At 42.2% G+C, this 24,869-nt stretch overlaps 1 protein-coding gene across 2 annotated transcripts; it reads right to left on the bottom strand.

Moving 5' to 3' along the window:
* Positions 1-603: 603 nt before the first annotated feature.
* YWHAQ (tyrosine 3-monooxygenase/tryptophan 5-monooxygenase activation protein theta) lies at positions 604-24,073 on the bottom strand. 2 transcript variants are annotated; one of them, XM_075145072.1, is made up of 7 exons: positions 23,773-23,891; positions 22,675-22,778; positions 22,188-22,572; positions 5,981-6,104; positions 3,228-3,391; positions 2,745-2,840; positions 604-1,670 (listed from the first exon to the last, which is right to left on the bottom strand). In XM_075145072.1, exons 3-7 carry the CDS (start codon positions 22,479-22,481, stop codon positions 1,611-1,613), a joined length of 738 nt encoding a protein of 245 aa, XP_075001173.1. In that variant the 5' UTR covers positions 22,482-22,572; positions 22,675-22,778; positions 23,773-23,891; the 3' UTR covers positions 604-1,610. The 2 variants fall into 2 exon arrangements, with proteins under 2 accessions (XP_075001173.1, XP_075001172.1); XM_075145071.1 differs by lacking the exon at positions 22,675-22,778 and having other exon boundaries at positions 23,773-24,073.
* Between the last annotated feature and the right edge of the window lie 796 nt (positions 24,074-24,869).

Below are 24,869 nucleotides of genomic sequence, written 5' to 3'. Positions count from 1 at the left end.
TAAGTGATCGGGGTGGAGGGTAAGGGGGGAAAAAAAAAAAGCAGAGCAATGTATTACTACAAAAAGCTCCAAAAATTGGGGGGAAACAATAATGCTAAAAGCAGTCTAAGAACAACAGAAAGCAGATTATGATGTGGCAGCACACAAACTAATGTTCTACAGCAGGACAAATTCCTCTGCATTTCTAAAACTGTAGCTGGAATATTGTAATAATAATGATGACCATCAGTGAAAAAACACAACAGGAGGACAGATCGGAGAATTTCAAGAGATTACCAAAAAAAAAGTGTGTAACTTAGATGAGAAAATTTGCAAGCCATGGATGAATATAAAGAAATTGACTATTTTTTCTTAGGTCATTATTAAGGTGAAGCCATTAGCTCAAGTAGATTTAGTTATTAAGAAGTCCACATGTCAGGGTAACTATAAAAAGTTATCCAGGATATTTTCATAAAATGCACATTGTTCAAATATGAAATCAGTTAAGAGCAGACTTTTTAAAAGTATGCACTAGATTTGAGAAAGACACTTCCAGTGCAAGACACTTACATTTAAATTTAGCCCTTAAGCAATTACATGGAATTGTTACAAGTCAACAGTAAGTGGTTTATAAAATGTAATTTTATTTAATGTTACTTTGCTGTTACAGAGGGCATAACATTTTCACAAGGCTTTTTTGGGACTACAATCAATGATTAGCAACACACAATAGTGGTCCAAACTCTCTAAATAACAATCACTGGACAAACTTGACACCTTCTCACATGTGCACAAACCTGCATGGAAAAGTACTAAATTTTATACTTGGACATGTGAACTTCAATTGGTTTTCCCATTCCAGTGTATTAAGAAATGACATGCACTTTAGTCTGCCAAAAAGCACTGCCTGTACTCCGGCAGTAACATGCTGCTTCTAATACATAGTAAAGTGAATACCAGAACTACAAAGGCAGGAGTGTAAGTGAACTTTATTGGGAAGGGATATCAACTTAAACAGCAGCAACTGAAGATTAAGAGAAGCCCCTGTTTTCAAACACACAAGCTTCTGTATTACATGATACAGGAAGCAACTCAATTTGTCATTTTCCAAACTAGAAATGCTCAACTTGATCTGGCCCAGTACTTCCATATTCCTACTGAAAAGAATACACAGTAGCAAGTCAATTATGGAAAGGAAACCCTGCAGAATAAGAAGGGAATGTGGAGAATTAAAAGCTATGTGGAACACTCTTTAGTTGCAATTAACTACATTTTCATATCTTACTGTAATACAAAACACAGTCAACTGGCAGGAACTGGTTCAGATTTTTTTTTAAATACCAGGTACACTTTAGTCCGCTACATAAGTGTTTGGAAGTTACTTATGTTTATATGAAATGAAGCTATTAATACTTTTCTACAGCAGTAACCGCACACCAGGAAGGCCAGGACAAACACAAATCAAGGAATGGAGTTTTCCCAAAGCTGCAGTGTGAAAAGACTATAAATTGATTTCCATACACATGGATGGGTTTTCTTTGCTATAGGAAATCCAAGTGGAGCTATAAGGAATGGAGACGTGTAAAAAGGTTTCTTGAGAAGGAAAGGGAGAATGACGCCCCACGTGCGGCTTAGTTTTCTGCACCTTCTGCAGCATCACATTCTTCTCCTGCACTGTCTGATGTCCATAACTAGAAAGAAAAGAAAAACAGTGTCAGCTTTCAGAAGCGCAGCTTTACTTCCAAAAAGGGACAACTATCAACTGTAGAGAAATGATAATGAATTAGACTTAAGGATGTCTACAAAGCACCAGTGCACTGGAGCTGTACAACCCTGCCTTCCAGTACTTTCTCAGAGAGAGGTAATTGGAAATAGTTCCCCATGCAGAGGGCACAACTAGCTCTGCACCTCAGGTATTACAGGCAGAGCAGACAGTGTTCTAAACCGGTCCAGACTTTTGTGCTTAACAGCGAGCTATGTCATCGACCTTAGATCATTCAACAAGTCTGCACGGTAGCTTCATGAGTAACATCAATTTCAAAAGCAGCGGTCTGAATCCTGAAAGTGAAGATTACCATTTCAGTTATTGGAGCTAAGCGTTTTATAGTGCTAATAAAAGACATTTCTACTGAAGGGAGTATTGCAAAATAATAAACGTTGCTGTAATTTTAAATGCTATGAATATCCAGAGAGGACATTTCCTAAAAAATTGCCTTAGTTACATAGTAGTGGTTCCGTTAGGCACTTTTCTTAAACAGTTAATCATTATAATACATACTCAAACATAAACTGATTTTATTCTTAATACATTGAAATTCCAGTTCTTTTCTTTTAAATGAAAATCAGGAAAATGAATAAACCAAGCTGCACTGGATGTACAACAGGAAAGACGTTTTGTTTCTGAGGTAGTCATCAAAAAGCTTGATTAAGAATCCCTGACAGATCACGGACTACTATTTTTTGAGTTCTTGTTCTATCTTGTATGTTAAGTTAGCTGAATGCACCTTCTCCCCCTCTACTGAAAAGCAAACAATGAAGAATGTGAGCTATCCAAGCTGTTATTCTAGATTACACAGCATGAAGTTGCTGACATCAACTTACACTACATTCAAACTAAGTTATGAAAAGGTGTAGTAGGGCAAATAGCCTGAATCAGTGCTATGTTTTGCGCTAGAGTGAAATAAGGGTTTTGTCTCATCACAAATTCAGTCTAATTAAGAAATACATGATTACAGAGCCAGATAGCACGTAAAAAGGCAACTTACTGTTAGGTTGTCTCTAAGCAACTGCATGATGAGAGTACTGTCTTTGTATGAGTCTTCGTTCAGTGTATCAAGTTCTGCAATAGCCTCATCAAACGCCTAGAATAATTAAACCATCTTTAGTCTTTCTATCAACCCATCATTAAACAACCATAAGCTAAGCCTATCAGTAAAGGTAGCTTAAAAAAAAAAAAAAAAGAAAAGAAAAGAGGCAACATTAGAAATTAATGACCTGAATTGCTCTACTTGAAACAGAAGCATAATAAAGGCATAGTAAAATCTTGCTGTGTTGCTGAAAATTTAAGTGACATTGTAAATACAGCCTGCTTGTACCCCTTTAAACCCACTAGCAATGAGCTTGGAAACTAGGTACATTAAATAGGACCATTTCCTGCATAAACTCTAGGAAATAATCATTCACATTATTTTAAGCATAAACTCTCTTCTACTGTCCCTGCAGGCATACAGAAGAAAAAAGTAACTTACTGTCTTTGCCAGTGTGCAGGCAAGCTCAGGATTGTTGAGAATCTCATAATAAAATACAGAGAAGTTAAGAGCTAGACCCAAGCGAATCGGATGTGTTGGCTGCATCTCCTTCTTGCTGATATCAAATGCCTCCTGATAAGCTCCCTGTGAGTTTTCTATTGTTTCTGTTAAAAGAATGAGAAACATTAAGTTGTTGGGTTTTTGGGGGGTTTTGGGGGTGTTTTTGTTTGGTTTTTTGTTTGGTTGTTTGTTTGGTGTTTTTTTTTTTTAAATATGACTATTTAAAAGTACTCCATTAGTAGGAGACTAAACAGTCCTCTATTTAAGCCTGCTCTTAGCAAAACACTGCACTTACTTTAATCAAGGTAATGATTTTAAACCCATTTTAAGTACAGCTGCCACACTGACAAAACACAGGGAGCAAATTAAGCTACTACAGAGCAAAGGTATTCAAGAGACAGATAAATACACAGAAGTTAGTAAATATAAATGTCCAAGATTACTGTATTACCTCAATGGCCTTTGATACTTCAGGTACAAAAAAAAAATAATTGTGCATTAGTTTTTCTACAGAACTGCTGCTTCATTCCTTGCACAGGATGGACATGCTTGTGTGAATCGGGTGTGCAGAGTAAAGGGAGCTACTGTCTGTATGGCCCTACTTCTTCTTCTTCTCCTTTAGAAGGCATGCACTGCCTGTTTCTGAAAAACTGAAAGTCTGCCTCCAAAAATTGGGTGTAGACAGGTCAAGATAAAAACCCCAAGGTCATGCCCAAAATAACTGGGAGAAATATCACAGAGAAAAGTGGTTACCAGGCCAGAGTGAGTACTTTAAGCGTGCTACATATAGTCTATTCCAGATTCTCTTCTGATAGACAACCAAAGGGCCAACAGCCGCCCTAAACATGCCTCCAGAATGGAAGGAGACCACAGGAAAAGAAAGGCCATTGTCACAGCTCAGAATACAGCTCTGAGGGAGCTAATACCATAATTGCTCTAGAAATTGCGGGGGGGGGGTGGGGTGGGGAGGAAGAGTTCTGGAAGTAAAATCTGTTAAGTATTCAAAAGAGAGTCACAACACAGACTTGGGTTTTTCAGTATTCACACTGTAATGAGTGCTAATGGGTTATTAATTTGTTGAGAACAGGTGAAAAAAGGCAAAAAACCTAGCAAATGCAGGAAATAAATTAGCTTCTAAGTACATGAAACATATTTGAAGCTGAGAAAATAAACAGATGCTTAGAGATGGAACATCAGAAAAGCTTCAAGTAAAACTCTAGAAGTTTGTGAGAAGTCAAGCACAAAATGTATGCATGATGATACACATAACCTGTAACTTCCCAGCAAAACACCAAGATGTGCTAATAAGATTATCAATCAGTCCCTCTTCTACAGTAAGCGCCCATATCAGCATGCATATCACTTTAAATGCAGTCTTTTTAGCCAAGATAAACTGGTATTTCTCCGCTCAGACAAGCCCACAGATTTGTAACTGTTGCTCGAGACAAAATATAAATCAGATTATCTTTGTGAAAGCCAAAGACAAGTTGTCTCTGCCACACTTGGACCTGCTGTTGTCATTCAAATCAGGAGAAGGGTTAAGAATTTCTGAATACAACTCATTAATGCAAAGACTTTTACTCAGTTTTGTATATTTTCATCTTTCAACTTAAATGCTCTCACAATACAAGGAGACTAACAAAGCCTTTATTTAAGTGACAATCAGCTCTATCCTCCCACTTTGCAATTCAATCGGTTTAAACTAGCCAACACTGTCAGATGCCTACCGTGCCCAACCCAAAGGGACAGCTACTTCAGCGCTCTGCCTGCTCCAACAGTCTGTCTCCTTTCTGTGTCACAGCATCACTCCAGGACTAATTTTAGTTTGTTATGTAGAAATGTATCTTATGCCATACCAAGAGTTTTTAACATCACAACAGTATCTGGGCACTTACAAGACAGTTCTAATACTTAATTCAATAGATTCTCTGATTAGAGAGTTAAAATCCTCCCCAGAAGAGCTTCCTGAGATATTTACAGCCACCTATGCATGTGTTCTAACTTCTAAGAATGTTCTACATTCTCAGGATGCCCAGTATCAAGTGTACCAGCTGTACTGGATGCCCAGTATCACAGTACCAGCTGTGAAGTTTTCCAGGCCTTTTCTGCTGGATCCAAAAGGGCAAACTAAAGTTACAGAGACAGTATTATCCCCGTGAACATCAACCATTTCAGAGTGCAGCTCACACTACTTTGGGTAGTGTAACGACCTAGTAATTTTGCTGCTTCTTTATAAACTTAGGTGACTACAATGAAGTCTACTTCACACTGAAATACTTAAAACTTATAGATCAACAGGACTCCATCACAAAGTAAAAAAATGTTGCAGAGATCCATGTACTCTTCCTCACCAACTTTATTTTAGTGAAGAAATACAAACAAACATTAAATATGTTAGCAGACCTTCACCTAAATTGTCTTCCAGAAGCTCTGAATAAGCTTCAGAACAACTATCCAGAAATTTAAGGCAGACAACAGCAACACCAGCTAAAATTCCCTGGCATACTATGCTTAAGGTCTATTCAGAATTTTACCCTCCGTCTGTATGAACACTGGAGATTTCCAACTTAATGTAACTCACGTGAATTCAGAGTAAAATACTGGCACGTGTACTTCATTTACTGTTCCCTCACCCATGGCCCAAAACCGAAGTTCATCAGCTATTAAAGAACCGAAGACCACAAGGTACTTACGTTTTCTGTCATCACCACAGGCAACTTCAGCAAGGTATCGGAAGTAGTCTCCCTTCATCTTCAGGTAGAATACCTTGCTCTCTGGATTAGTTGCATTAGCTATTAAATATTTGTCCAACAGCTCCTGAAACAACAACAACAAAGACATTGACATATTACATCGGCCATTGCAACTAAGTTCAATCTATTTTTCTTCTCTCCAGAAAGTTTGGATGGACTCAAATGTTTGCTACCCGGAAAAAAGGAGTTTTAAGGGCACTTTAGATAGATGCACACTTATTTAAACAAACTGTGTAAAGGCACAAAGCTAGAGACAGTGTTAAGATGTTCAGTCAGCCATCCGATCAGACTGCAGAAAAAGCAACAAGAAAAGGTTTACTAGTATATAGTTTCAGGACCAAGTTTAGTTTCAGGATATGCACTTCTCATATCAAAAACGTTGTTGCAAATGAGTAAGCTTTTACTGGGAAAATGAAATACTATGCAGAAAGTTTCAAAGCTATTTATAAATAAGAACTTATTCCCATTTCACAGGAAAAAACAACAACTCTGTATAAATTGTGTTCATTAGACTTGTGATAAGGAATCTCCAGCCCACCTACCAGAGAGAGCCAAGGATTCGAACCCGTCTAGTCAGTAGCCAGCCTCATCAAACCGTACCAGCTCTTTGCAAGGCTGTAAAGTAACACCTGCTCCAGCACAGCAGGGAGGCGTCCTTCATGTCCACCCTGCCGCTGCCGGGAACGGGAAGAGCTATTCAATGCTCTCCAGCACACCCTGAGCTGCTGCGAATGTCGCTGCCCTTGCTCACAGCTCTCCTACCTGATAACCAGAGGGACAGGGAAAGGTTTACAAGCCTCCAGCAAGAGGAGGTAAGTCTCCCTCCAAGGCTGCAAGGCCTCCTAGCCCTTCCAAGATAGGGAGGATGGCAAAGGAGAGAATAGATACAGAATTTTCCCGCCAGCGAAGGGGGTACTTCAGAGAACTGCCAAGGAGGAGAGCAGCTTCTAACCTCCTTGTCCCTGAGCCCCGGCGATTTTACCCAACTCATTACCACAACCGACCCATGTTCTCTGGAGTTGACAAAAGATGCAAATAAGCTCCAATAGACTCAAGGAAACCCCACAATACTCAGAGCAACTTTACACTAGGAATTTAAGCGATAAAGATCTGCATTCAGTTACTTGGAAAATAAACAGGTCATAAAAGCAGCAGAAAGTTTCCACAAAGCTTGCAAACTGTGGCTAGTTAAGTAAGATCTTTGTTACAGGAACATGTATCCAAATTCATGAAGCAGCTACAAAGAAAATGTTTAAGGAACTGTAAGTTTTCAGGGCAAAATCCCTAAGCATTTTAATTAGCAACTGTAGCACTATAATCAAAACGAGCTACTTTTAGACACAAACCTACTCCCTATGCATACCACCATACCATTATTACTTCCTTTAATAATCAATGGTAGCAGAGCAATCCAGCTGAAAGTGTTTAGTCATTCCAAGTCCATTTGAGGTGTTGGCAGTTATTTTAAACCGACACTTGTAGTAGGGTACTTCCAGTTGGGTGAAAAAAGCATTTTTGCGTCCACACAGTGTGCTTACCATAGATAAGTAATATAGGAATATAAGTATATTGCATATAGCTCCACAGACAAGCTCCCTTCAGAGATCCCCCTACCAGGGCACTAAGAAACAGTAGAGTTACAAGTGCTCTTACTACCACCCTAGAGAAAACAGCAGGAGGGTAAGGTGACACTGAACCCGGCATACCCTTCCACTTACCGACTCAGAAACAGACATTTTTAGGACTTCTTGTAAAGCTAGAAAACCACCGCCAAAGACTAGACACTGGCTAGTATGGCATAGGGGTAAGTGGGGAATTTGTATAACAGTTTTAACACAGTGAAGTATACAAGCGTATTGAATGGTACACCTCACTGGTGTTATCGAAAAAGAAACATACCTAAGGTTTTGTGGCAAAACAAGAGTTAAGACATAGTACGCAGATGGGTAATACAACCTCATATTAATACTGTTATTTTGCATGAGTCATTCCCGTATTAGAATGAGTTATTCCCACCCTACAGGTTTCTGCAATGAGAAAAACTTCGTATTTTGGCTCCATGTTTTCCTGATGCTTTTCCCCTATGACAGATGTCAATGCCAGCCATAAAAGCACAACACTACACAAACCAGTTTCAAAGTCTCAGAGACGACAATGCAGTAACCTCAAGTTTAGAAGAGAAGTTTGATTTTAGAAGAAACTGCCCAGAATAATGAAAGTTGACACGTAATACACCTATGTTTAGAAAGGCTCCTTAAATCAGTCACGATCAAAGAGTAACTACCAGCCTCTAAAGGCCATCCTAAGGTTGGGACTGCATTAAGCAGCAGAGATGTGATTCATCCATGTGCTCAGATTAGATGTGAAAAACTATGCCACAGTCTAAGGAGGACTGACCAGACAACCAAGAAAGATATGTTATATAGGATTTTAAACTAGATATTTGACAAAACTGTATCTTTGATTTTTCTTTTAAATGCCAAAATAAAACTTTTCAAGATGTTACAACTACATCAACAAGGCATTTTATGCAAACAGGCATTTTTCTTTTATGTCTTCCAAAACCTAAGGATTTATTGCAAACTTAGCACACAAAAACACATTACTGATGTTATCACAAAATTCTGTCTTTGGAGGTAGCTCTAGCAGTAGAGTACCATGCGTAACTGATGTAGCTTGGTTACGACTTAAAAATACTAACACCCTGGAGTCTAGTGTACGCTAAATAACGTTTAGAGGAGAGCTTTAGTGTGTCTAATTTAAGCCAAGCCTCAAACCTACATTCCCTAGAGCATTAATGCCCACTTTTTTTTTTCAGATGGTGTAGGCCACAGACTTCTTATGGGAGCACAGAAGGATTTTGTCATGGCCCCAGCCCTACCGCAAGCATATAGCGCTGCAGCCTGTGTGTCAGGGCACCCTGAAAGTGCTGCCTCCACTGTGCAGGTTTGAACACCAGTGGTTCTGTGCAGATTTCTGAGAAACTTAGAGAAAAAAGTGGATGCTGCGAACGAACTGTAGTTTTTCAGACAGCAAAGAGGGGGTTATATACAATGCTTTATTTCCTAGGCACTCCTCAGTTGGAGGAGCTGAGCTGCCCAGTCAGCAGCTCCCACTCCCAGTTCATCTCGAGGGCCTCCTAATCCTCACCACAGCACATGGTAAGGGAGAGATCTGTGCCTCTGTCAGCTAGGGTGGAACATCCTCGTTCTGGACTTCATGTATCCGGTTTTGGTTTTTTAATAGCCTTAAATGGAACAAGATCTCATTTATGAATCATGTAGGATAGAACAGAATACAAACAGACTTTGAATAAAGCTAATTATTTATCTATCCAGACATTATCTTTCAAATCAATAACATATTTGGTACACTTAGTGAGCCATTCATATCAGGACATCATCATCATTTCTTGGAAGGCATCTTACCCTCCCTCTAACAGACAAAATGTTGGTGGGGCAGTGAGAGCAGACAGCACTAATAAGCTAACTTTACACTGTTGTGAGCCAGTAATAGCCAGGAAAACTCAAGATTTCCTACACCTGTTCTCTATCTTTCTGCACTTGGGCTCTTCTACCTTTCCATCAGACAGCAATCAACCAGGAATCCTCATTTTAAACATCAGTTGATAGTAAGTAAAATGAATACAGGCAGCCTGAGCAACGAAGCAGACCTCAGCCAACCTCAAAATTTATTATGATAAATTTTACCTAAAGAGAGACAGGCACTGCCCTGTTGATGGGTGACACTCAGAACCATAAGCATTACGAAGATGCAGGAATCAAAACTCTGCCCTCAAGCCAGACCCTTCATGTCCTGGTGCGGTTGCATTAAAATAGGTTTGCACTGTGACAGTTTGTGGTCGGTATCTGCTACTTCCCCCACACTGATACATTATTCTCAAGTGGCATGCTGGTCCTCCTGTAATGTGACAGGATTTCCTACCCCACTTCTCGTTAGTGTTGTTCATCCATCTCAATTTATTTCTACCTTCACAGTGTACTAACACTCTTGCTGTCCTAATAGCATCATATTCTCATATATTCTTTTCCCCTCCTACAGAAGGCACGCTTATTTATTTATCTGTTAAAGAGATGCCAGCAACAAAGGGCTACTGGTCCCTGGAATAGATCCACAGTTGCCTGAAGGAGCCGTGGGGAGCAGGCTAGGAGCCTGGCAGCAATCCAGTTCTTCCCCCTTTAGAGCTGAAATTTATTTTTTTTATTTCTCTCTCCATTGGCAGACTTATTCCTTTACATGCCAAGTGAAAGTTACATTTCAATTGCCCTTTTGGATCCTTCTCCAGTTCTACTTTTGTTCTTTCCCAACTGAGTAACTGTCCTTTCTTAGTCTCTTTTCCCCTCTGCTTAAGCAGGAACAAGGGTTGAGCATGTGGTTGTAGTATCAGAGCACTGCAATTAACCTGAGCCAGAAATATTAAGTTTAATTCATCTGCTCTCATCACTTCCCTATTATTTCCACTTTATGAAAAGCAAGCCCTGAAGATATATGCCAGCCATATCTTTATTTGAAGTGCCTGATATGGACAAAGAATCCCCCTTAAGACACAGCTCCTTCATAATTATTTGTTGTATATGCATCCCAGCCAGCCTCTCCTTACATACATCATGCACACATCCACTGCAATTCATGTACCAGTCCCACTCCTTCTGTTACCTGTTTTCAGGACAACCCCTTCTTTTAAAAGCTGACATCAAAACAGAAAGTCCCACCAACCTCCCCCCATCTAAGTCTATTTTAAAAGGCAAGCCTGGTTGAGACATCAAGTTCAACCACAGTGTATGCTAAATACTTTCCATACAATTTAACTATGTGGTAGGTTCAAGTAGCAGAAAAATATCACCACTACCTGATCTGTGCTGTTCTCTCTTCCCACATATTCAGCTATAAAGAATTTTGACAGCAGAGATTAATTAAAAGAAAAAATCTTGAATACCAAATTGACCTTTGAGCTGCCTTCAGCACTTGCGCCGTTTAGAATTGGACTTCATTAAGAAAAGCAAATACATGATGGTAAGTCTCTGCATATAATCCAATACTATTAGCTAATAAATATATTCTTCACATTTTATTCAATATCAGAGGATGAACATGAACCAGGTCAGCTCCAGAGATTATCTACTGATCACAAGTAGTTTAAGGTCAGTTTTCAAAGCAAGCTAAAGATACCACGTGCCTAGGTGCCAACAGAAGTTCTTAAGGTGGTAAACCAAAGTAACTCAAAATATTTACAATGCCACCATCACTCAGATGTCAACACCTATGACATGTTTAGGTCACATGAGCAGCACCAAGTTATTTAATGTTATGCTATTAAAAGATTGATCTACATTGCCATTTGCATTTCTCACCAATTTAGTATGATATACTGTTACTTTTGTTCCACCAGAAGGAAAAAAGTCAATATAAAAGCAACCATCATAAGCAGCAATGTCCTCCAAACGTTTGCCCCCATAAATATAAACTGGTTAAGTTGCTGCATGATCTTTAGCAAGGAGGAGTGTGCCAATGTTCAAAATTGCTGGCATAGAGTTTTGTGAATAAAAGTTTCATTTTCAAGTCAGACTGTTTCAGCTGAGACTAAGGTCCATATATCTTTCTTCAAGCTGTTTAAAACACCTTATTCCAACACCATCTTCATCTTTTGGGCATATGATTTTAAATGCTATTCTTTAAAAGCAAACATCATAACCGTTTGTGGGAGGTAATTTCTATTTGCAGGTTTTAGTAATTTAAGACGAAGTCCTCTGCTGGGCTTTAACTCATATGACACAAAAAGCATCTAGAGAAAAGAAGATCCAATAGTATTACTCTTCTTTTGATACAAGAACAAGCTAATCAATATCAATGCACAAAATATAAAAAAAAATTATATTCCTCACGCTATGATGGAAAAAGTTCAATGATATGGGGGGAAAAAAAAAAAAAGACCAGCTTGAACTTCAAATCAACGCTCAGAAGCTATCTGCTGTCCAAGTGCTCATCAGACCTGCAGCAGAGGAGGTGCTACCATTCCACAGGGTACTAATTTTCACAGGTCTTACAGAGACTAGATTGAGTTTTATTGTTGTTTCTTAGGTGTTCCTTCCCTTCCTGAGCCGACACTGAGCCGTTCCCCATTTTGAACTTTTAAGTGCTTTTGTGGGTTTCTTGTTGGTTTTTTGGTGTTTTTTTTGTTTGGTTGTTTGGTTTTTTTGGTGTTTTTTTTTTTTTTTTTTAGGAGTATTGAAGCTAGCCACCAGAACAGATGTTACACAGGAGACAAGAAGTAACTCTGATTACTTAACACTGTACTTGCCTATAACAGCATACACTTACTGGCCAAACCCCACAGAACCAAATGGTCACATGCAAGTGAAGAAACTGTTTCGAAATAAACCTATTTTGAGACAAGGTTCCTTAAAAATAATGCACATGCACAGAGTGTATGTCAACACCACTTTTTTTAGCAAGTTAACTGACCACCCTGAACATGGATTCAACGTCACAGTCCCTTCTAGAAGATGAGCAGCTTACATACAACAGGCACGCTATGCGAAGTGTGTGATGCTACATAAATTCAGCCAGGGCCGCAATGTGCAAAATACTTGGAAAAATTCTTCAGTCTCAAGCATTTCTGAAGGTCCATCCAGCTGAGAAAAACCACCTACAAGCAGCATACAGGGAAACTGTCTCCACCCTAACTGCAGTCAAAAAGTAAAGCTAAGAAGTTGGTGAGGCAGCTCAGACCAATATATTCCCTTAATATAACTGTTCAACGTGAATTTAAACACATTAAATGTTCCAAAGTGTTTGACAGCACTGATCGGTGTAGGCTCAGACCTTTCAATAAGGCTTCCAGTCACAAATGACTGCCTGTTTTAATCGTCTAGTAAATTGTTATTAAGACTTCTCGACTATTTCAAGTATAATCAGTCATTCCAAAGTCCACAGTATGACTCATTGCAACCTAAGTGTGTTTTAACATTCAGCGGTTGTTTTCTTGACAGGAAAGGGAGAGTCCCCTGCTGCAACAGTAAGATCGCTTTACTTTCAAAAGTGTAATTCAGCAGAAGCAAGTTCTTCATCCTTCTGGATTCAAGCTCTATGCATCAACTCCTTTTGGGAGAACATTAAATAGTTTTCATACAGACCTCTTAAGACCATTACTATTTCAGTTTATATATTGAGGAAAATACATGTACGCCTTTCCAGTAATGGCATGGCCTTAAGATGACCTGACAAAGCACTGTCAAAAGCAGAGACAAACGTACCTGGCATGGAAACGGAGAGGGTGACCTAATTCGTCTTTTCCATTTGGTTCTAAGTCTTTGTCTACATAGTTTTAAAAACTGGCAGTCGATATTTAGGATTGGCCCTCAATGAAGTATCTGGAATCCCACTTAACAGATGCATTGGAAGCCTGAGCTGCAGCACGTCTGCCCACGCTGTTCCCACCTGGGGTTGAGATTAATTTCATCTAGAATTTATATTCACTGCTTACATTTCTCCTAAAACAAGAAGTTAGAAAGTTCTGCGGTCCCCAAAGAACCATGTAAGCCAGGAACTAAAAGCGTGTGGAAATGCAAGTTCTCCTTTCTATAGATTTTCATTGGACAAAACCAACAATCCCGTGAAAGTCAAAAAATTATTCAAGTTTTTATGGAAGAGCCTAAAGTTTTCCAGTTTCCCCCTGCCAAATGTAGAAATGAGTCTTCAAAAAAAGATGTCATTCTCCTTTTCAATAATTATAAATTTTTGCTAAAGTAATGGCCGTACAACACAGCCAAAAGCTTTCAGGACAATTTTCTTGGTATCAGACAGATTTATCTCAAATTGATTCTAACATTCTTCCATGATTGCATTTTCCGTATTTCTAATTCCTCAAAATACTTCAAGTATTATTTTCCTCTTAATAAACATGCATTACTGACATCAAATTCTTCCCTTCAGAATCCTGACTACCTAGAAGTTTCTTCCAGTATCCTCCATTTGTGATCTTCCATAATATGACAGAATCAAACAAAAAAGTCTAAATTTGCATTTAAAAATATTTCTGTCCTCTGCAGCTACGGTGTGATTAAATGACTGACTGACTACCTAGACTAACAATACTCAAAATGAACAACAGCATGCAGGTGTTACGTGGGTTTAAGGTACATTGCCCTTGTGCAAATAATTGATTTTTAAAGCCAGCCTTTCACGATAATAAACTCTGGAAGGCTTAAAAGTTTTACTTGCTTCAGTTCTGCTCTCTGTTTGGGAGCCCTAGATCAGTGGCTTGTGGTCACTGAAATCCAGAAAGATAATGAAACAGATGCACTTTCCTCCCATCGCTTAGTGCAGCTGGAAGAGCCTTTTGCATTGTCCAACTTCACCGTGAAGGAAACCCAGCAATGTATTATTTCATTCAGTGTATCAGTAGTGTGCCAGTAATTTTTTATTCCCCAAATGAGACAACCTAGAACAATGAAGTCTAACCTTTAAGTCACAAAAACTAGAAGCCAACATTTCAGATAACCTTGTTATAACAATTTCTCATAGCAAGTGAACCTTGACTTTCTTGCTAGGGCCCTGCTACCTACTTCCATTTAAAACAATTTCTGCTTACAAGAATTTTGCAAAACGTATTTAACTTCAGAACAGAACTTCCTGAAGAAGTTTTATCCAGGAAATATGAGGCTGTCAGTCTGATAAGAGTGTATGTAGCATATTTAGAAAATTTATTATCAGAGCAAATGGAAAGTTTTCTGTTTCCAGAGCCTAACATGACTCCTATATCCAACCACTTCAGTGGATAGATCGTATAAATTAAAGGACATAATAAAAATTGCTAGAGCAAGGAATAAACCTTTATCAATGTTAGAAACTGGTAAATCAAACCCTTGTTTCCTTTAACAAACTAAGTGAAAGGCACAAGCACAATTACGGCTAATTCAGGACTTTCTAGTTCACAGGTCTTTACATCTGATGTTTTGGTGGGTGCACAGAACCACAGGATGTGAAACTCGGTGCTTAAATTATTTTTACTGCCTCCTGTGTCTAAGTGCCCAGTTCACATGAACTGTTATTCAGACGTAGAGTGAATTAGCAAATTACAAGCTTACAAGTCAGCTGTATGCTTAGCTGGAGCATTCTGATGTTTGTTCCAGTATCCTGGGAAGCAAAAAGGTTGAGGAGGAACCTGAAAACATCAGGCCAATGAACTCGGTAAAGCTATATCGAGTAAGTGCCCCAAATGCAGCATTCAAGAGCAGTCTTATTTACCTTACCTAGTTAGTCTGTGATAAAATTAGCTTCAAGTTTATGGTCAAGAACAAAAGCACTTAAACAAACAGCAAGTAACATCTAGGGGCACTAGGCCCATCATTCTCAAAGACCAAGAGCATAAAACTAAAAAAGGGGTAAGATCTTCACAAATAAAAAAACCAATTAATCAAGCACACACCTTCACCTACCAAACTTACAAAGAAAGTATATCCATGTGCTTTTACCAGCCCTTCCCCCGCCATTTTCATCACTACCTTTCTCTGAAAATCAGGTATTCCCCATTACTGAAAACAGAATACCAAGCTTCTGCACCCATACAGAAACTGGTACAATCTATTGCTTTAATAATGTGCTAAACAACCCCAATTTGTGCCATCATAAAGAAATCAACCACTAATAACCTTCAAGCTCGAGCGTGTTCTTTCCTTATCAAGTTCTCTCTCTCCGATATATAGCCTTCTACATTTTACTTCAAAAAGGCATTTATCATATTAGTATCTAAGGTAGTAGAAATGCCTGCGAGACAACTGCCTAGCAGGTAAGCTTGACAGGGATTTACAAAATCTGTTAAAAGCTTCACTGCATTAGCAGAAAAATAGAATTTGTGTCTTTGTTGTCCAGTTCTACCTAGTGAGCACATCCTACTTTCTCACGGCCACCAAACTAGTAAATGTCCTCCAGGAAATTTAATAATTCTAGATATGGATTGAGGTATAGTATAGACAAAGCTTTAATAGCCTTGACCACAACCAGGCTAGTTAATCTATAGCTTAACCTCATTAAAAAATGGATTGGACACTGGAGATAGATGAGGCTTTGGCTGCCCCATTCTCAACAGCTGGTCACCTGCATCGGTTTTACGATTTCCTATTTTCAATGACTCCACATTCTGCTTCTCATAGGATGTTAGCATTCTAACAGCTCTGAAAGGCCTGTCCTGGAGCAATGACTCTGCAGAAGTGCAATTCTCTGGTGGTCATTTCTTAAACTTTTAAGAACAGACAAGCCATTGATCTTCAGGTTCTTCTACTTTCAACAGACATAAGTTAACCCTATTCTCAGCTTTATATCAAGATGGAGATATCCATGCAAATCAAATCACTGATCTATACTCACCCCAGCAGCTTCTGAAAAAAGAAATGACACTGCACACAAATAATAATGGCGCAAGTTTTCAGAACCTCAGACAGAATACCTTGCTGCCGTTTATCTTGTATCCTTCGCTAGCTTGCTTGTATGTTTTAGAAATTCAGTATCCAGTTGCAGGGGGAGGGGAGGGGGGCCGCAAGCAATGACTGCATGGGATGGAGGCCTCAGCTACCATCAGAATTCCTTGAACTATTTTTAGTTGGGCTTTAACAGTTTTCAGCCGCTTCGAGAACCTCAGTGCATTCTAGGCTTTGTTTCTGCAAGCATCAGTCCTTTCTTAGAAACGGATTCAGTTTTCCTTGCACAGAAGTGTAATACTCCAGCAGCAGATTCTAATGAAGGGCTGATGTAAGAGAAGGTACAACTATGAATAAGTCAAGTTCAGACAATGAATTTAAATTTAAGTTTCAAGCATATTAAACTAGAATAGATTCACACATTAAGTTCCACAATTCTTATCACAAATGTGTTGATATCTGCTAGAAGTTGTGCTAAGAACACAAAGGAGCGTCAACTCTCACTCCACATTACCTTTCATCAAAAAGACAACTGTTACTCCTAATTAAAACATTCATTTAACATTCACTCCACAATTCTGGATTTGCCAAGAAGTAACATTCCCAACCTAAGGTCTGGCTTTGAGTCATGAAGTAGTTAGTCCTTTTAGTCAGTTACTTAAAAAGGATGAGTCAATGGCATTTGCTTTAATTTACAAAAGGTAAAAAACATAGTACTTGAAACACTGTCCCAACCACTATTGGGACAACTAATTCAAGTCCAAAAGTAGTATTAACTTAAGTGATTAGTATGCCCGTCCTTCAGAATAAAACTGCATCCTACATAGTTCTCAGTGTCAAAAGACTGTAATATCCTTTTACTCAGACGCTAGTTTCTTCTCTACAACACTGTATTTCTGTATAAACTCTGGCCGTTCACTGAAAATAGGAAAGCAGAGGAAAAGGATTCACAAGACATGAAACTCTAGTAAATTGTTCATATAGAGCATCAAGCTGATACTTACTGAATCTGCCAAATTTCTGCATGTATAATAATAAAAAAAAGAATATCAAGATTTCACTTTTCTGTAGGCCAAAGGTAACAGCAGGGAAAAAATAGGGCTATGGTCAAAGCTTATTCATCACCTGACATCAGATATTTTAGCTGACACGAGGAATCTATTTACTGTTGCAAGAAAATACCAACTTCATTTTCAATGAAGCTATGAACTTGTACTATTGAAAAAAGCTGCTTTGAACATTACCTTCTAGCATGGGGATTTTTGGTTTGTTTATTTTTAAGTGATTAACTTTAGAACTAGATCTACAAAATGGGTAAAAATCAGAGGTGGACATAGATTTTCACCCTTGTTTTTATTAGCATTTATTGTTTCTTAATTATGCAAAGCAGAAGTAGCAATAACATTGTAACCTTGGGGGGGGAGGAAGGAAGGAAGGAAAGAAGGAAGGAAAGGCGAGCTGGCAAGAGCAACACACTAATACATGCTTTCAACAACACTGCAATCTTACAGAAGATCAAACATTTACAAGCATCCTCTCAACCTTAAGACAGTAAAAATTGAAATGAGATACACCTTACAGCTCAAGACTATTTCATTTCAGGCACTGCCGTAGGGTACAGAAAAGAATCAACAGCACAAGTTGTTACTGTTGGTCCATTTTTAAAAGTTCACGATGCCTTTGCTCACTTCTAGAAAAACTGACCGACATGGGCCTGATACAGTAAAACTGTTTGCAGAGGACATAGTAAAAATAGATGTTTGGAAACAACTGAAAAGCCTCATATGTGTAACTTTTCTAAGCAAAAACTTAAAAGCATACTGTTTGCAGAGGACATAGTAAAAATAGATGTTTGGAAACAACTGAAAAGCCTCATATGTGTAACTTTTCTAAGCAAAAACTTAAAAGCATATTAAAATAAACTTTTAAGTTTCAGCTAGAGACAATGAGGAGTAAGTAACCATCAAAACACAGTTTTTCCAAGCCCTAATGATTTCAGCCATTGCATCTTCATCAAGTTTTAAACTGTGGGCAAGCAGTTATCAAATATCATCTCTATTGCTCTATGAAGAGCTCCAACATCATCAGGACCTAGAAATGGAACATATGCAGAGCGCTACCAAATACACATGGAAAAACCCTCAAGTTGCAGATGGAGAGTGAACTGCTTCCAGGCCAGGGCTGGTGTCCTTCCTTCCTCTACGCTAGTTCCCTCTAACGAAGGAGCTCGGATGCAACACGAGTTATTGCTATGCAAAAGGATTGAGGCTCTCAGGAAACCCAGCAGTTTGACCTGCTCCTCCAGAGAAGTTCCAATTCAAAAGTTACCTTTTCTGAAAATCTGATGTCACTAAACAGCAGGGTGTATATACAGTAAAGTATTAGTCTTATATTGTACACTCCATCTTCAAAGTTTCACACGTGATTTCACTAACTAAATGAAAGTTGCTGCTGCATCCATCCCTTCTACACTATGTATCCCTGACTTGAAATCACTCAGAGAATATAAAGAAACATGAACTTTGTGCTCAGAGAGTATATGAAACAACATAGTTCAACTTTACCTTGAAAAAAAGTTAAGTTGCCAACCTGTTTCTTTATTCAAGTACAAGAGAGTTTCAAGAGCCCGTTTCGACTATGATTCATAAGGGGCGATTCAACCTTAATTCTCTACATTACCAAAGAATTAGTCAATCAATACAGGGACTTCAATAAAACCTCCCAGCATACCTTTCAAATAAAACATTCGTGCAAATTGTTTCACAAAGTCATACCATTTCTTCATTAAAGAGTCACTCTCACCTGAAACATCAGTCATAAAATTAACAGTTAAAAAGGGTTCAGATCACATCTACTCCTACTTGCAAGATAGGCAGTTAAAGAAACTGCTTGGCATGAGATGGAATATCTTACTGTGACCACTGATGGTGGTTGTACCTTAATTACATTAATAAAAGTTTTATTTTTAATATTTATCTATATATAGATATGTCAATATAATTTTGGATGTTTGTATTCTAGTGGTGATTAAATTTAAGTTCCTTATCAAACCATGCCCTAAAACAATGCCTTACCTAATTGGCTTGAGGCATTCTTTACAGGAAAAAAAGTAATTGCAGATTCAGTGTTGCTGTCCTTTTAATAAAAAATTAGCAGTATTTTGTAATGCTAGCAAAAGTATTTCTAAATGAGGGTTTCTACAACAGCAGATATACTTCATTTTGAAAAGCTGTGCCATACCAGTAATAAAAAAAAAGTCGTTTGAAAAAACTGTTAGTAGTATGACTAACAGCAGCCACACTCCACCCAACACATCCACCCTTGCTAAATCCAAATACTCCAGATGACAAGCAACCTTTCCATACTACTTGCCAGCAGTTGTTTCAGTTTAGCTGCCTTCCTAGAATTAAAAAAGCATCTCTGAGATTCAACTTAAGACTTCTAAAAAAGCTACAAGCAGTTACTGTAGTATTAGTAAAGAAGAAATTATCATTCAAAGAAGCAGGAGTCAAAACCACTTTGTGGCTCAGCTTTAGGAAACCCGTCCTTTGTAGTGCCTGCACATTGTGAATTCCAACCTCTCGGATGCTGACTCATGGATCATAGGAGTGGTAGATGGAGGAGGAAAGGGAGAGAGGCAGAACAGAACGTGACTGCACATGGCCCTCAAAGGAAGAGTAAAAATCAGAGGGCTTGCAGTAGAGAACTATCTCCTCCTGCCAAAGGAAGGCACATCTTTGCCAGCAGGGCAGAGCAGGAAAAGCACACACAGCTATAGGTTTCGGTCTTCGCTACTTCCTGCTGCCTTCCAGGTGAGAAAGGGAGAGTTGCCAACCAGGCCATCGCTGAGAACAGAGAAAGACTAGAATGCAGGGAAAAATTCAGCTAGCACAGGAAGAATTTGCTTTCCCTACATCAGAGGTTTGTGTTAGCACGGCTACCAGACTACCTGCTGTCCACCATTTGATGCGACTGGAATAATTTCAGTACTGACACTGCATGAAATGGCTCGCTACCTTTATCATTCAGAGATATTCAATCTCCCTATGGAAGCATGAGCTCCTTGTCAACATGGCACAGCAACCAGTATGAGTTTTTATGCATAACCTTCTCTCAGGAACTAGATTTGATAGGACAGAGAGAGATTAAGAAGTCTGAAGAGTAAGCTTTATGTTGAGGTCCCAAGAACTTAGTTCTCAAGTGGGACACTGGGTAGAAGAGATTGAGAGGAGGGACAACAGCACGAATGCTGGTACCCCTACACACAGGTTCTAGTGAAACTCTTGTCACAGGAAAAGAGGAGTCAGTGCCCTACACAAGTCACACCATTTTCACAAGGGTGAAACAACTTAACTATGCCTGTAACTGTAGAAACAGCTTCTTTGGAAGACATGGACTCTTAAATGTGTTAAAGAATTAACTCAACTGATTCATTAAGGTAATAAATTTCCAAATGATTTTCAAGCAAACGTAACTAATTTTGACTGATTTAGGAAAAAAAAAAAAAAAACAGGTGGCAGCATGCAAGGAAGCATATAGGTATTTTCAGGACAATCCTAAGTAGTACTCCCTTCTCCTGTACGTGAGCCAGAACACTTAACCAAGAAACAAATTCAGTTACTTCCAAACCAGTCAGCTTTAAATTCAGTCTCCTAAACCAATCTAGGATACATTTACCTCAAAATTTTTTATTTCCTTATAGACTTGCTTCTTCCTGTTCTCATGTTAGCAATACTAGACACCAAAAAAAAAAAACAACTAAGAGAAGCAGATAAACCACTGAAGACTATCTGCCACACAATTACTATTGCATTACACACATGCAGCTTCCTGCAGCCACAACTCCCTGGTCACGTAGAATAGGGTCCAGCAGCCTCCACGCTGCTGACATGCGTCTCTTCAGGTCCCACTACAGTGCAGTACAGTTTCGCTATCCCTAGCATCTGGAATTCTGCTGCTTGTACAAAAACGTATTCCTGGGCTTTGATGCATGCTTGGGGTGTCATGCCAGTCTTCACACCTTAGTTTTGCCTTATTCCAATTACTGCAAATTCATCTTAAAGATTCCCCTGAGAAGTCAGCTTGAATCTGACAAAGCCAATTTCTACATGTCCTTATTTCCTATCTTCAACATAGACGTCTTACTTTACAAAATCATATTTTGTGTTAAAAAACTCCTCAAAATGTCTCTTAAAGACCCCTTGAGAGTATTTTTCTTCAAGAGAAGTAAACGAAATGCACACCTGGTTACTTTCAATGCTCTTAACAGGTTATTAGCTCTGATCTGAAGAAATAAAAGGGGTTTTCTCATTTTCTTTTCAGCTTATCTTATGAATAGATAAGCTTACTAACCACAGCACAAACAGGCACGAGGCTAAATTCTCTGCATTTCTATAATTACCTAGCGCAGTACTGCACATGGATCACTCCATCCAAAACCACACTCCAAATACACACTCAAAATTGAGTGTGCATCTCAAATACCTCTACACATATGGGGCCCATAGCATAGTGCAGATGATCCTCCTCCTCACAGTAACCCACGAAACGGTTGCAGAAGTTACTGCACTGACTTCCCCTATCCCAGCATAATACTTCACATGATATTCCCCAGTCAAGTTCCCAGCCTTATTCCCCAATACAGCAGCACACATGAATACTGTATTTCTTTCTCTTAAAAAAATAGAAGATAAAAGAAAGTCTCCACTCACCAGCACAGTGGTGCAGATGGACCTGAGCTCAGATTCCACCTTCTCCCGATAGTCCTTGATAAGCTGCATCTTCTTGTCACTGGTGTCTGTCTTCTGCTCAATGCTAGAGATGACCCTCCAGGCAGAGCGCCGCCCCCCCACTACGTTCTTGTAGGCCACTGAGAGCAGGTTGCGCTCCTCGTTGGACAGCTCGGCACCTTGCTCAGTTACTGCCTTCATGCAGGTAGCCATATCATCGTAGCGCTCAGCTTGCTCAGCCAGCTTGGCTTTCTGGATCAACTCGGTCTTATCCATGGTGGCTGGCAGTGGGGCAAGAGCAGTGTAGTAGCAAAAGCAGGAGAAGCTGGGAACGTCACACTATCGACACGAGAATGCACTTCAAAACCTGCCAGAAAGAAGACAAGACGCTAGGATAAAACACTACAGAACATGATCTTACACCAGCCCTCGCAACCCACCAAAAAACAAGGACCACAGTGTGCCTCACCTCCCCTTCCCCATCTCCAGGTGCTTCTCGTGGAGAGACGGACTGCAGCATCCTGCCCTTCCACGCAGGGCTAAGGGGAGAGCACTCGTCTCAAGGGTCCACCCCTAGGGAAACCACGACCTAGAAACCCAACTGGGGAAGGCAGGCTCAGTGCTAGCCAAGGGACAGCAGCCTGAAGACCAAGCACTGGAAATAGCTATTTTTCCATCACAGCGGACTTTTTGTCCTCACCCTGCTTTTCTTCCTTGCCTTATGTGAACATAATAATATGCTGTCTAACAGGGAGCTGGAGAAGGATACCTAGTTACCACCAAGCCTGGGGGACCTTGGCCAAAGCCCTTCCCCCGTGTGCCACAAGCCCTGCGGGTGAGAGCCGAAAAAAGGCGGATGCCAAAGCCGGGATACGCGGGAAAAAATAAATAATAAAAGGAGCGAGACGAGCTCGTCCCTGGGGAGGCAAAGAAGGGGTTAAAACCCAACGGGCTGGCAGAGCGGGCCCGGGACCCGCCGCCCTCGGGCACCCGCGCTCCGCGGGCCGAGCGAGGCCAGGGGAGCTCGGAGCGGCCGGGGCGGGGCGGCCCGGGGGCCAGGCCGGCGGCCCAGGCCGCTTCGCCTCCTGGCGGCGGGGCGCGGCGGGCGGGGAGCGCGGCGGGGCCCGGGCCTCCCCGCCTCCCCCCGGCGGCCGCGGCGGGAGTGGCCGCAGCTCTGGCCCCGGGACGGCGGCCCTCGGCGCGGCGGGAGGCGCGGCGGCCCGCACTGCCGCTGGGGGAGCGCGGTGGCACGGCAGTGGGTGGGGTCTCGGCCCCGGCGAAGGCGGGGGCCAGGGGCGGCCGCGTCCCCAGGGACGGCGGCGGCGGGGGGCGCGGGGGCGGCGGGGAGGGAGGGAGGGCGTCCGGCGCGGCCCCCGCGGCGGCAGGGCGGAAAGAGGAAGCCGGCGGCCCTGCCGGGTGCGAAATGGCGGCGCTGGCTGGCTGCGCCTCCCGCTCCCCGGGGCCGCCAAGCGCTCCACGCCGCGATCACAAAATGGAGGACGCGGCGGCGGCAGGCAGCGGCGGAGCGGGGCCCACGCCCGCCGCCGGGACGCGGCACCGCGCTCACCTGAGTCCGCTGCGCTAGGCCGGGCCGCGGGCGCCACCCGATCGGCTGCCTCGCTCGGGGCTGTGGCGGAGAGAAAGAGCCGCTCCCGTCTCCGGCGAGAGCCAGCGCTAAAGGGCGTTGGCACAGGCAAGCCTAGCCGCTGCTCAGCCCGCGCCCACGCCGCCAATCGCAGCCTGGCCTGCGAGCCCGGCTCCGCCCCTCCGCGCCCCGACAGCCAATCCGAGAAGAGCGCGCCGCCGCGGGGGCGAGCGCAGGCAGGGCACAAGCTCGGTTGGCCCGTGGGCTGCGGCTGGGGCCACGGGGTTTCCTCCAATTAGATCCAGGGTGAGATGACGTCACTGTCGCCATGGTGATGCTGCTACAACCCCCCCCATCCCCTCCCCCGCCGCCCCCCCTCCCCCTGCAGCCGGGGCCCGGTCGCGGCACGGGACAGGGCGGGGGTGCGCGGGGCGTCCCGGGCGGGGGCGGCGGCACCGGTGGCGTGAGGGGACGAGGCGCGCGCCCCGGAGGAGGGGGGGAGGGGGCCGGGAGCTCCCGGGTGGGAGGTGCCGGCCGAGGCGGTGCCCGCGCCGAAGCGGGGCGGGGCGGGAGCTCCGTGGGTGGGGGGGGCGGCCGAGGCCAGGCGGCCCCACCGCGCACCCCGGCGGCCTTTCGCCGCCCGAAGGGGCAGCGGCCGCTCTTCCGCCTGCGGGTGGCCGCGCCCTCGGCCCGCCTCTCGCCTCAGCCGCCGGCGGGCGGGAGCTCCTGCAGGAGCGGGGCGGCGAGCCCGGCTCGGCCCGGCCCGGCCCGGCTGCCCCTGAGGTGACTCGGGCGGGGCGGGCCCGCAGCAGGGGCGGGAGGAGCGGGTATGGCCGGCAACGGCCGTTGGGCTCTTCCGGAGCGGCTGTGCTGGGACGAAGTCCGGCTTCCCGCGGGCGGCGAGGAGAGGGGCTCGGCGCGGCCTGTCGGCCCTCCGTGCCTGTGCCCCGGCGCGGGGTGGAGGCGGCAGGGATTCACAGGCTCTGCTCCTGACGCGGTTTGTTTTTTTCCAACGGCACGGTTCTCAAAAGCCGTTTTCAAGTGAGGGTGGCTGCGCCCTGCCCTGGGACCGGGGTGAC

This window comes from Calonectris borealis, chromosome 3 (assembly GCF_964195595.1).
Source record: "Calonectris borealis chromosome 3, bCalBor7.hap1.2, whole genome shotgun sequence".
Taxonomy (NCBI): domain Eukaryota; kingdom Metazoa; phylum Chordata; class Aves; order Procellariiformes; family Procellariidae; genus Calonectris; species Calonectris borealis.
This window is presented reverse-complemented; position numbering and strand designations above follow the sequence as displayed.